Raw genomic sequence first — 13,312 nt, forward strand, 5'->3', positions numbered from 1 at the left:
CTCTCTTCTCCCCAGAGGCTTTCAGTCGGCCGTCCCTTTAGGGAAGGAAATCTGCTTCTTCATGACCCACTCACCCACCAGCGTGTCTGGCTTTGAAGATCACTAGAGAGGTCAGCATTGCAGCATCTGAAGCCTCTGCCTCCGAGAAAGCAGCCACACCCACCCAAGCCTCCTCCCAGGTGCCTCCTTGAAAAGGACGTATGCTGTACCTGGGGGAGGGCCCCATGCACTTGGCTGAGGTGCACAATCGAAGGGCAAGTCTCAGTTATACTGCACAGTGTTCATCAGACAATCCCATCCAACCCGCGGGATTGGTCTGGGGTGGGCTACAGTCCCGCCTCTTTCCAAGCAGGTCCTGTTATTGTCGTGCTTATTATATGTGTTACATTTTTGCTTTAAATAGTCATCTCTATTGTAGTAAGTTAAGGGAAAAATACAGTCTTTTCTACTCACCCCCAAATGTGTCTTTTCCTGTGCTCTCAATCCCTTCCTGTAGATCTGAACTGCCAAGTGGTGTCATTTCTTTTTAGCCTAAAGAACACCCTTTACCACTTCCTGTAGGGCTGCTGGCAATGAATTCCCTCCGTTTCTCAGAGATGTCTTTATTTCACCTTCAGCTCTGAAGGATTATTTTTTTCTGGCTATAGAATTCTTGGCTGATAGTTTCTGTTTTCATTTAGCAGTTGGAAAATGTCATCCCATTGCCCAGCGGCCTCCATTATTTCTAAAGAGTAGCGGTCCTCATTCTCACTGTTGTCCTCTGTTTGTAATGCACCTTTCCCTCTGCTTCCAAGATTTTCTCTCTATTTTTTAAATTTCAAGAGTTTGACTCTGATTAAGGTATGGCTTTCTTTGTATTTATCCTACTTGAGGTTAACTGAATTTCTTGAACCTCTGAGTTTGTTTCTCTACCAAATGTGAGGAAATTTCAGCCATTGTTTCTATGTAGTCACCTCTCTCCTCTCCCTCTGGGACTCCAGTGATACATGTTAGGCCATTTGACCTTGTCCCATGACCTTGTCTGTGTTTCAATCCTCTCCCCTGCCATTCTTCAGGGTGGATAATTTTCAGTGATTTTTCTTCGAACGCACTGACACTTTCTTCTGCCTTCTACAATCCACTTGTAAGCCTATGTAGTAGGCTTTTCATTAGTTATTATACTTTCCAGTTTTACTATTTCCACTTGGTTATATTTTTAGGGTTTCCGTTTTTCTGCTATGTATTCATTCATTCTGACCATATTTTCCTTTAAGTCCTTGAGCATATTTATAAGAGGTATTTTAAAGACCTTGCTGATAATTCCAATATCTGGGTAGCCTCAGGGTTAGAGTCTATGAGAGTTTTTTCCTCTTAATTATGGGTCACTTTTTTGGGGCATGTCTAGTAATTTTTGATTGTATACTGATCATTGCAGATGAGATACTGTAGAGACTCTGGTTCTGTTATCTTCCTATGAAGGGTGTTGATTTCTGTCCTAGCAGGGAGCTAACTGGGCTGGATTGAAATATAAACCGTTTCCCATGTGGTAGGCAGCAGCTGAAACCTCTGCTCAGTACTTTCAAGCTTCTTGCTGTTGCTTTTCACTGGGTTTTCGGGGTCTCCCTTGTGCACGCACAGTTCAAGGAACAGCCACGGAGCTGGGCAGAGTTTCTGAGCAGACTTGGGAGCCTCTATCTATGGCCACATGTTTTATAAGATTTATCCTTTCACATTCCAGCTGCTTTGTCAGTCCCAAACCCCGTCTTCCAACTCTGACCAGAAAGACTGGTTTCTGCATGAGATCCAGCCACCCTTTGATGCAAGGACAAGGCGTGCTCTCAGAGCGAAAGCCACATAAAGACAGATCTCACCCAGTGCTGTTTTCTCTTCAAGGGCAGAGTCCCCAACAGTGTCTGCCTACTACTGACCACTCTCAAGTAACTGCAAGTAATTTTAAGTAAATTTCCCCCAGAGTTTATAGTTGCTGTTTTAGGGGTGACAGTGTGATACACTCCACCATTCCCAGAAGAACTTCCGATCCATTATTTCCACGTGTTGCGTAGCCAACCTAACATTCTTCATAACGATAATGAAAGGCTGCCCAGTAGAAGTGGGTATGCGGCTGTGTCATTCATTCATTTAATAAGTACTTAGTGACCTCTACTTTGTCCCCACTGTTGTGCTTGATAGGTGGGCTATCCCTCAAGGACTTTATGTGCAGTGGGGGAGACAGACCAATAATCACTGACAAAACAGTGTCAAAAACTCTGCCACAATGGCAGGCAACATGGGAAGGCCTGTTAGTCCTGAGAAGTGGGGCATTCTCAGGGGAGGTAGGAAGTAGCCAGGCCGGGTGGTGCCAGAACAGAGGGAAGAGCTTGCACACAGGACTCCAGGTAAGCAAGCGTGTGATAAGTCTGGAAGCTGCACATAGCCCAGTGTGGCTGCAGCGTGGTGTGCCAAGGGGACAGAGCCAGATCATGGGATCTTGTGTGACGTGCTAGGAGTTAGATTTTCTCTGGGGACAATGGGGAAACAATGGGAGGGGAACAACACACAGACATTGTGCTTTGACAGGTCATCTTGCTTCCACGAGATGGTGAATAATGACCGTGTCGGTCATTCAGGCATGAATGGGGACTTCTAGAGTACCAGAAATACATTCTTAGCTGGATTCAATGATAATTATACTGCTTGGTTACCCGGCAGACATTTTGTAGGATAACACTGAGTTAAAATTCAGCCAGCTCCATCACGTGTATGCCTATAGCTGATGAACATTTATGGAACATCTACCCTGGGCCCGACATGGGGTGACTCACTGAGTATCTGGCACACATCTCATAATGCAGACCCCAGCCCAGGGCATGTCTCATCGCTCAACTAGCTCCCAAAGACCCAGCCTCTCTCAGTTCATGCAGAAGGTCAATAAGTCTTGGTGGCTGGATAGGAAGCAGCGTGGGGTATGTGCACAAAATTTATCGAGGAAATGTGAAGAAAACCTTTGATTTCCATCAGTGTCAGCTCATTTGGGTCGTTAGGTGTGAGGAGCTAGTTTTAACAACCCTGCCAAGCTGTGCTCTGTGAGCTCCCTACTGTAGAAACGTCTCTTGCTTGTCTCCTCCACGTGGCCGCTTTTATGCTAAGCAATTGTGCAATGACTTCCTTGCAGAGTCTGATATCCAAAGCTCATTTTCCAGATTGTGCTCGCGGGCGGGGCCCAGAGGATGGCTTTGCATGACTTCTTGTCTGTTAAAATATCAACTTCCAAAATGAAAGGACTTGTCTCCCAGCAGTGTTACCTTCTTCCTCAGCATCTTGAGCCAATTCCCACAGCTGCCCTGGACAACCTCTCCAGTTAACAAATTCTGAGTTTTTATCAGACTCAGCTAAGAAATGCACCCTCTTTTTTAAAGTTTGATTTTATCCTCACCCAGAATCTTGTCAAAGTCAAACCTAACCCACCTGCGAGAGAAGCAAGTGGCTTTTCAAAATCCTGCATTCACTGACATGTGAAGGAATCCTAGTGACAGTGAAGGGACCAAATTCTGGGTGACAGGTCGGAAGCTGACTGCCTGGGGGCTCTTGAGGCCACAAAAGGACTCATGTCCTTCAGCCTCTGAATCCCTAGTGTTGGCACAGGGTATGGCACCCACCAATGGCCCCAAATTGTCCCATCCAGAGCCCAGTGCTGGATTTTGGGAGCAGGGGAGATCATGCCCATCTTTACCGGGTGCCCCCTCCTGCCATTTCCCACAGTTCCTCCAGAAGGGAGAGCCTCTATCCAATTCCCTAGGGGGTCAGCTCGATGACTGTGCCTGCTGTTCCCTCCGCTGTGAGAAGGGACGGCCTGGAACTTCCGGTGGGACGGCCACGGCACAGCTGCCTCTCCCTACCCACCACTCAGTTTAGACTGTGGTCCCACTGTGGTGGGCACAGCACATGGAGAGCGTCCAGACTTCGCCACGGACAGCACGGCTCCCTGCAGCCCAGCCGCGTGCAGCCACCATCCCCCGCGTGTGGACCGCTCTGCACGGGGGTTCGGTAGCCTTTGAAGAGGCGTGATGTTCCTTCCAGGGAAACGCCTGCAATCAACAGCGGTTCTTTTTGGAAGAACAGTCTGCTGCTCCTCTCCTCCCAGTTTTCACTTAACTTGTTTTATCAGAATGAAATGCCTTAATGAGCAGAGAGCTGCAGCTGATCCCAGCTGAACCTCCAAGGGCTCTGTGCTCAGCTTCCTGCGCCCCGTCAAGCTGTATTCACACTCACTGTGGTGTGGGCTCTTCTCAGGAGCAGCCCCCCCAGAACACTAACAGGAAACTCATCGACTTCCTGGAGACAGCAACGGGGATGGAAAAGCACCCCCAAACCCTGTCTGTGCTGGATAAGAATTTAATGGGGGAGGGAGGGAAGGAGACGGTGGGGGCGGCAAGCAGGTGAGCATATGAGTGTGTGTGTGTGTGAGACGTGGGATGGTGTGCGTGCACACGTGTGTGTTTCTGGGCTGAGTTCTTACGTAATGACTTGGAGTCCATTTGGAAAAGACAAATCTTTTACAGAAACCGTAATGGAGATTCCATTTTCCATTTGCTGAAGAGGTATCTCCCCATGAGAATTTAGCTGGGCGTGGATGCCCATCTCATTCATTCATTCATTCATTCATTCATTCATTCATTCATTCATTCAACAAATACAGTGCCTACTGTGTGCCAGGGCTGTTTACACACTAGAGACACAGGCGGGGCCTCTGATTCAGGAGACATGTTCTTAGAGGACTAAATAACAACATGAAGTCAGACAGTACTAAGCGCTGTGGAGAAACTAACGCAGGGCCGTGGGATAGACTGGGGGAGGTTGGTGAGTTAAGTCTGACTGCTCACTGAGGCCGCCTGCGGGCCCTGGGCTCCTGGCATAGCTGGCCCATCAGAGAGGAGAGGGCACACACTATTGTTATTTGGGGAAACCTGCCGTGGCAGAGACCAGCTGCTCACCACTCACATTTCCTTTCCTCCTCGGCAGAGCTGGACTACGTTTCCTAGTGTCCCCGGCCATCAGGCATGGCTGCATGGCATCTCCCTAGTTCTCCTGGGTCCTCACTCTGGGCCTGAGTGACCCCCCCCACCATGACCTTCACAGGAGCAAGAAAAAGCCTCTATTTTGTGAGGTTTCTGACATTTTCGGGACATGTATGATCGCAATCAGCCAACCGTGACCCACACCCCACCCTTTGCTCCGAGTCTGTTCCAGCCTGGGTGTGGTCCCCCCTCCCTACAGAGCTGCTGGGCACGTTAGGGTGTCCTGGGCACAGGGGACAAATTCACTCCAAACCACAGCAATGTTACAGACAAGAACACAGAAAGTGCCACGTCGTCCCTCGGCGTGTCTGAGCTGCTGTGACAGCCCCCAGCCCCGCAGAGTTTGCAGCTTTTCTCAGCTGACACCTGAAATCATGTTCCCATCTCCTTTCCATAGTTCTAGTTTAGAAATGTCAGCGACCGTCTCCAGGAACCTGCCGCCTGCTCCTCTCTCAGCCAGATCCTGCAGGTTTGTGCTAACTGGGCAAATGTCCATGCTCGGTAGCTGTTCAAATTGGAAAACGCAGCAGGTCCCCAATGACACACAGACGTCACAGTGGCGTTACAGGAAGAAATGTCCCACCAACATGCCCACTGGTCCTGTCAGGAGCCCCGAGCCCTCTGCCGGTCTGGGAGAACTCAGCTCTTCCGTTAGCCTGTCGCCAGCCCCCACTTCTCAGCCCGAGACCACTGGAGGTAGGTCCGGCCAAATGTACAGAAGTGCTTTCTCTCCACTGTCCAGCAAAATGTGGACGCAGCAGGACCACGCTGGCCTTCTCCCTGTCTGGTACCTTTTACAGGCCTGTATACAGATGGGCACAGAGAGGACCCTTAACCTGAGAAACTCTGAAAGCCAGGACCAAGAGCCCTCCAGCAGGGCTCAGCTGCCTGCCCAACGCCATGTGCGTACCCTCTGGTGTGTGAGCGCTCGGCATTCATTACAAACTCACTCACGCTAACGTCCTGCTGTGGCCCACGGCCACATCTGGCCCACAGTCTGTGTTTGTCAATAAAGTTTTATTGGAACACAGCCCACCTGTTAGTTTACACATCGCCTACAGTAGCTGTCACAGTCCAAGGGCTACAGAGGCCGATCAGCCTGCAAAGCCTAAAATGTTTCCTATCTGGCGCTTTACAGAAAAAGTCTGCCCACCAGAGTTAGATCAACAGTTTTCTACTAGAGGTGATTTTTGGGTAGTATAAGCCCAAGGCTTTAAATAAAACCTAAGCACACAACAAAAAACTCACTCCCTTTCCACTGGCATTCAATCCTGATGACATTCAGGAGGAGGCCTCCGGGCCTGGTGTGTTTTTAAAACCCTCCAAGGTCACCTCTCCCTCCCAAACAAGCGGAGGGCAGGCAGCCGTGGGGCCCTGAGTGTGGGCGGCTAAGCACCAGACAGTAATAGCTCTGTTTTCTCTGCCGCTGTTTGTTTCATAGTCCACTTCTATCGTAACAATGCCAGCTTTCCAATGGTGACTGAATACAAAGTTTCCTTTTAGAACAACTTTATATTAACAGTGAATCACTAAGAAAAATTTTAACTAAATGACAAGTGCTAGTTGGATAGGGCGAGCACGTGGAAGGTGGTAGGGGTGTGAACGCAGGGGGGGCCACAGAACTGTCATCACCCCCCTCATCAGTGTTGGTAATGGAGGTTGGCGGATGGGCGGGGAGGCGGGAATCCTGGGAAATGATGCCCAGGGGTTTCGATCCTTGAGGGCTTCCCGCACTCACGTCCTTCCCACCATTTCACAGAAAACTCCAACCCAGTCTCGTCCAAGGGCGGGGACGGCCCCAGAAAGCCCAGCTCCCTGTCTTGGGGGGAGTTGAGGGGGGAGGGCGGCTTTATGAGCAGTAAAAGCTCCCCTGCATGTCACATGACTACCACACTCACACTTCTGACACCAGCCGTGGGGGTATTTTCCCCACACTGAGCCATTTTCTGTGACACCAGCTAGTGTCCTACAGTTTAACTCAATTCTGACCCATCTACCCAGAGATAGCATTGATCCCACAGGCAAGACTGCCCCACGCCAGACACCAGTCTCACATTTAGACTGTCACCTCTACTTCTGACCGACTGGCCACAATGGCCCCTCCTTGCGTTCGATTAATGTGCTAGAGCAGCTCACAGTTTATTCACTGGATGACCAGTTTGTTACAAAGGCCACACAGGGAGGGCCAGGTGGGAGACCCGTGTAGGGCCAGGTATGAGGACGGACGGGCACGAAGCTTCCACGCCCTCCCTGGGACACCATCTCCCTGCATCACCACGCGTCTCTTGGGGTTTCTATAGAGGCCTCACCACGTCGGTGCAATTGATTACATCATTGGCTCTCCAACAAGGCTGCCAACTGGCATCACAGTGCCAGCACCAAGGTCTCAGTATAGAACACACCATTCCATCGCTCAGTGTCTCAGCCAATTGGAAGGATCAGGCCAAAGAAAGGTGTCAGAGGTCAAAGGCCACAGGCCAAAGTCCTTGCCTCACCTCCTTCCCCTCTTGAGAGCACTTGACAGTAACCAAGAGAGGACCCAACTCAAGCAGCCTGTCCGTCCTGGACGACGCGACCGCCTGACTTTTCTCTGCTCTGCAATTCTGTGTCATGCTTGTCTCGCCACTGGAAAGCCAAAATCCCCACCTTCTTAGCCACCAAATGCAGAACCCATCCCCCGCTCCAGGAACAAGCCCATCAGACCTGATTTGCAAGATCCCCAGAGAGGCTGGGGCTGCAGCTGAGACTTTCCCCCTCCCCACCACAGGTCAGGTCTGCACTTACCCTCACAAGCTGCTGTGGGAAGGGCCCGCGCGAATTTTCTGGCACATTGATGGGTGGGATGACCCAGTCCCGTTTCTGTCGCCTCAACCCGCTGGTGAGCTGATGCTGGGGCCACGGCAGCAGTGTGTCATTCAGAGGTCCAGCAGGGGCCGGGGCTGCAGCCTTCTTCCCTTTCTGCAGCATCGTGGGGCGGGGGGAGAGAAGAGCCAGAGAGTCTGGTTAAGTTCTGCCCAGAGGAAAAGGTGTCTGTTCACAGAATCCATACTTTACCAGTTCGACAGAGAAAGATCGGACGATGTTGGGAAAAGTGGCTAAGTGTCGGCGGGTGAAAATCAAGCAAGGCCCTCATCGATGCAAAGAATTGGGTTACAAAATTAAATGGATTGAAATAAACCATAAAAAAGAAGAAAATATAATTGGCTGTGTAACCAATTAAGTGGATCACAGTTTTTAAATCCCGACCGAGTTGGGAAAAAGAAAAATCACAAAAGGGAAAGATGAATGCATTTTGGTTGAAAACTCTTGTTTATGAAAAACATATCCTAAAAGCAATTGATGAATTTGGAACACTTGATTTAGAAGAAATCTGACAAAGGGTTAATAGTCTCACTATATAAAGAGTTCTTACAAAAAAAAATTGAATCTTTTTTAGAACATGAAAAAGACACGAATAGATAATTAACAGCAAAATAAATATAAAGGATCAATAAACATAAAAATGCTTGTGTTTTCCAGTAATCAAATTATGCAAATTAATGTAATATATCCTCTTTGCCTATCAAAGTGACCAGATTAACCAAAGTGACCCCTCAGCACTGAGGAGTGTGTTGTGACTCAGTCACTAGAGGGTGATGGTTGAGGACGTGGGGCTTGGTGTGAAGTGGTCCTGGGGTCACAAAAATTCATGTGACACGGGGCAAGTCCCAAACTCCAGACACTTCTTTTACAAAACGGGAGGGCAGTAGCAGCGCTGAGTTCAGAGGTTGCCTTGGGAATGAAACTGTTAAGAGCCCCTGCCTGGTGGCGAGGCAGTGGGACTGGCGCTGACCACAGCCCGCCTGCCACCATCTGCCAGGGACGGGCAAGCGCCTCAGGTAACTTCACAACCGGAAAGCTGTCCCATAACAACTATATGTGGACAGAAGTTTCCATATTAAGATGCTCACTGCAGGTGTTTTTATAATAATATTACATATTTATAAAACACTAAAAATACCAGGAAAAAAACATCTCTAATGTCTGACAGTAAACAGTAGTTATACGCATTATGCTACATGACATTCTACAGTCACTAAAAGTTACTCTTTGACAACTGTGACGTGAAGAAATGTCCATAAATAATAGTAGGTGGAGAACTGGCACCAAAGTACGTACGTATGCAGCATGAGTCCTACTTTTTCTATTTTTTTAAAGGATAGAGAAAAGCCTGGAAGGAAATACACCAAAATATCAACTCTGGTTTTCTCTGTCACCAGTGGCTTTCATGCTATTTTGTTTTACTTTATTCCTTCTATCTGTCCCTGTCTCTGAATACCATCATGTGCATGACCTTCCATCATTAAAAGCCAGCAGATCGTCACATGCACACGACATCCATGCATGTGTCACCCCGTGCCTTGGTGACGTGTTCCTAGGTGGTGCTCATTTCTCACTGTGGCTTGGAGCCCGGAGCCTACGAGAGGGGACCTGCCGGACCCTGGACCAGGAGGACAGCCCAAGGCAGGGAGGACAAAGCTGGCTGGAGGCACCTGACCGCATGTGGCCTGGCCCCACCCTCCAGCTGCGCTCCAGGCCCCTCAGGGACCCTGCTGCTCTTAGGATTCATTGCCCTCTGTGGATAGGAAAGCCCACTCCCTTTTCCAAAAAAGCTGCATAGCAGTAAGTTAACACATATACACAAAACTGCGTGACTGATGCAAAAAAAATCTATCCACCCCGAGTGCCCAAATGGATGGCTCCATCAATGGAAAAATCCATCTGGACAAACCACACTCCCCTGAAAGCTGCTACACTCAAGAGCTAAAACCCAAAGGCTTTCACAGGCCACTCCCATCCTTCCTCAGAAAGAAGCCATGCAAGGTGTGTATCTCCCCGGTGGCCGTGATTTCTAAGGAAATAGGACAACTATGCAGCTTCTCTTCAAGCCACACTGATAGATGCTGCCTGCAACTGACTCTCAGCCTCTCATGGTGGCACAGGGTGGGGGCATCTCTGGGTTCCTCAGGAGCTTCACAGAACTGTGTTTAGGACAGTGCTGGCCACACGTTCTCCCCACTCTCCCTGCACCCCAGGCAGACAGCTGCTTCCCGGGCCCACAGGCGCTGACTCTGCCCAAATCCTCCCCATCACCAAATCAGCAGGGGGCGGTCTCACCCCCACTTTACTGGGAAGGCGACAGGGGACCTCAGAGAGGCTGAGTCACTTCTGAAGGTCACATAGCTCATTAGGCAGAGGCAAGATTTGAATGCTGGGAGTCGGAACTGAGACCAGAGTGGCTGGTTCAGTGCCACCCCCACTTCTGGGGTCTCCGCATGTGAGGTTGCATCCCCTTTACCGGTCCTCACATTAGGTGGGCTGGGCAGAGGTCAATATTCCCCTCGTGGAGGTGGGGGGCTGCCTGCATGCGGGGTGTTGTGATAAACCTTACTGGGGAGGGAGAGCGCTGAGCTCCCAGTGTGGGCTCCAGGGAGCTGGTTAGAAATGCAAAGTGTACGGCCAGCTGGGATTTACTACCTCTGGGTGGGGCCTGCAGTCTGCAGTGGGGCCCTCCAGGTGGCTGATGTGCTCCACACCGCCACACTCAGGTGATAAGGTTCACCTGTCCCCAGGGACGGGTCTCAGGAGAAGGGACCTGGTTCTGGAGCATGTCTGCTTAGGGCAGCCAGACGGACTTGGCCAATCAAACCTCGCATGACAGGATGTGGGAGCCCCGGCCACACGTCCGCTGGGCCCCATCTCCCTGCGTGACGGTGCAGAGGGCACAGCTCTGCCTCACAGTGGCACCTGGCACCAGCAGAAGCTCACCGGAGCCCTCTGAACTCCAGACTCTGAATTTTAAAGGTTTTCATACAGCCACTAAAAAAAAAAATCAAAAAAAATAAAATCCGAACACCCTGCTTTATCTTCATTTGCTCAGGATGAGCTTGCACGGCGTTAATTTCCCTCGTGTTGTTTAAATAAATTGCCCATATTTGCTACTATTTTAAAGCTGTGAGACAAATGTAATAACAAAATCTGGTGAAAATCAATGCCAGGCCTGCACAGGCTTCAGCCCAGGAGGCGCACCCACTTCTCTGGGGGAGAAACGTCACGGGTGCCTGGCGGTTACCCCGGGGGAGCGAGCAGGGGGTGACCATGCGTGACCCCGGGCCCATTCCGAGCACACGTGCAAACACTGACGCACAGTGACGCTCACCCTGAGCAATACCCCCAGTTCCTCCCACAGCCTCTCCCGGCACATGACACGTGCTGAGGTTTTCCTGTATTTCTGATGACTGAGTGTTGGGTCATAAGGATGCAGCGTCTATGCTACGGTCCCTGAAAATTAGACGTGTGCATGTCACACGCAGGTGTATACAGGCACATACATATGTGTACACGTACATGTAGACGAATGCATATGTGCATGCACGTATGTACATGCAGTTACACGTGTGTGCAAGTATGTGTCGGTGTATTATACACACATGCATATGTATGCGTGTGTGTGTTTGTGTGTCTGTGTATGTGCATGACACGCCACAGTTTTCTCAAAACCAGCTGGCAGCACGCTAGGCTAGCCCCACGCCATCACTGGGCATTCCAGAGCATTTCATCCAAGCTGGGGGTCTTGTGACTGGTGGGGCGGGGAGGGTCCTGGCTGCTGAACTGGCCACTGGGTCCAAGCAAGCTCGTACTGCAGGTGTGAGGAACAAGGGCAGTGAGATCACCTGGTCCAGCTGTCCTCTTACTGGACACCTAAGATGTGGCTACAGGGTAACTTCCGGAACTGCGGTCACGTTGCAGGATCCCCCGTGAGCATATTCTACAGAGCACCCAGCCTCCTGGGCTCTGCTCCCACATCCATCTGGAGAGAGCACCCCAACGTGCTGCCTCTGACCCACGTCCCCAGATGCTGGGGACCTCCGTGTGCGGTGCCTGCCTGCCCTGCTCCCCACTCCACCGGCCAGGACACCCCCACCCCCTGCCGCACACTGGGTGGTCCATGGCCCGGCTGTGGTCCCTGGGCTCCATGGGCCACCCACTCAGCAGGGAGCAAACTCAGTGGACAGACTCAAACGTGTTTGATTGTCCTCAGGAAACAGAGGACGCTCAGCCCCACCTCATGTGGGGAGGGCGGACATGCTTCATGAAGGGAATTACACCTGGGCAGGGTCCTGAAGGCTGATTAGAAGTTTGCTGGGGGATGAGCCTGGGAGGGACAGGTTTAAGGGGGTAGATGTGGAAGCAGGACAGCACAGATGCCTCAAAAACCAGGTGCTCCCCATCTTTAATGGGATATTTGGGACTTAGACGAACAGTGCGTGAGGGGAAGGTGGAAACACAGACTGTGGGGTCAGCAGAACTGGTCAAGCACAGTTTGCCCCACCAGCATTTGTTTCACCTTCCGAGCGTCAGCTCCCCATCTGTGAAATGGGGGTGCTGCTGAGGCCCCTGCCTGGGGGTAGCGTGGGTGATGAGCTGACATCCAGGGAGCATTGGGCAGACGTCGGCGTGTCCGCCCTGTTGTCGGGTCCAAGGTCAGGCCACTTCCCAGTGGTGCTACCGTGTTTCCCCAAAAATAAGACCTAGCTGGACCATCAGCTCTAATACGTCTTTTGGAGCAAAAATTAATATAAGATCCAGTCTTATTTTACTATAATATAAGACCGAATATAACATATTATATTATAATATAATATAATATAATATAATATAATATAATATAGTAATGTAATATAATACAAGACCGGGTCTTATATTAATTTTTGCTTCAAAAGACACATTAGAGCTGATTGCCCAGCAAGGTCTTATTTTCGGGTGAACGCAGTAGGGGCTTCAGCTGGGAGACCTGGGGGGTAACCTGGCCTGCAGGAAGCTCTGTGTTTAGAGGGGTGAGCTTGGGGATAGGCGGGTTTAGGGGCGTTCCCTAACCTTATATCCCAGGTAAGGAAACTGAGGCACAGGGAGGAAAAAGAATTTGTCCAAACTGCCTGGCTAGTGCGGGGTGGGGCTGAGCCAAGGGTAGTGGTGGGGGGTGTGGGACTGTCCATGTGAGGGCAGGACTGAGTACAGGTGGGTGTCCTGGTCCAGCCTGGCGGTCTTCCCGAGGGGGCCATGTGGCTCCTTTCTGGATGATCAGGGTGGGGTCCCAGCATCCACCCCCTTCCCTTGGTTTCTTCCAAGGAGCCCATCCCAGAGTCCCTCTGGCCATGGGCGGTGTGTGTCCAGCCTGGTCATTTAGAGCTTGGCATTCCATGTGGCCTCCCCAGGGA

General features: G+C 50.6%; 1 protein-coding gene across 2 annotated transcripts in view; it reads right to left on the reverse strand.

The window, feature by feature from the left end:
* CDH4 (cadherin 4) overlaps positions 1 to 13,312 on the reverse strand; it is a 394,225-nt gene that overhangs the window by 78,527 nt on the left and 302,386 nt on the right. For both annotated transcript variants that reach the window (XM_074317411.2, XM_074317410.2), the window contains exon 4: positions 7,839 to 8,012. In XM_074317411.2, the coding sequence (XP_074173512.2) occupies positions 7,839 to 8,012 (174 nt within the window). The remainder of the gene's footprint in view (positions 1 to 7,838; positions 8,013 to 13,312) is intronic.

The sequence above is a fragment of the Rhinolophus sinicus genome, chromosome 13 (assembly GCF_057876585.1).
Source record: "Rhinolophus sinicus isolate RSI-liver-muscle chromosome 13, RSI-T2T, whole genome shotgun sequence".
NCBI classification, from domain to species: domain Eukaryota; kingdom Metazoa; phylum Chordata; class Mammalia; order Chiroptera; family Rhinolophidae; genus Rhinolophus; species Rhinolophus sinicus.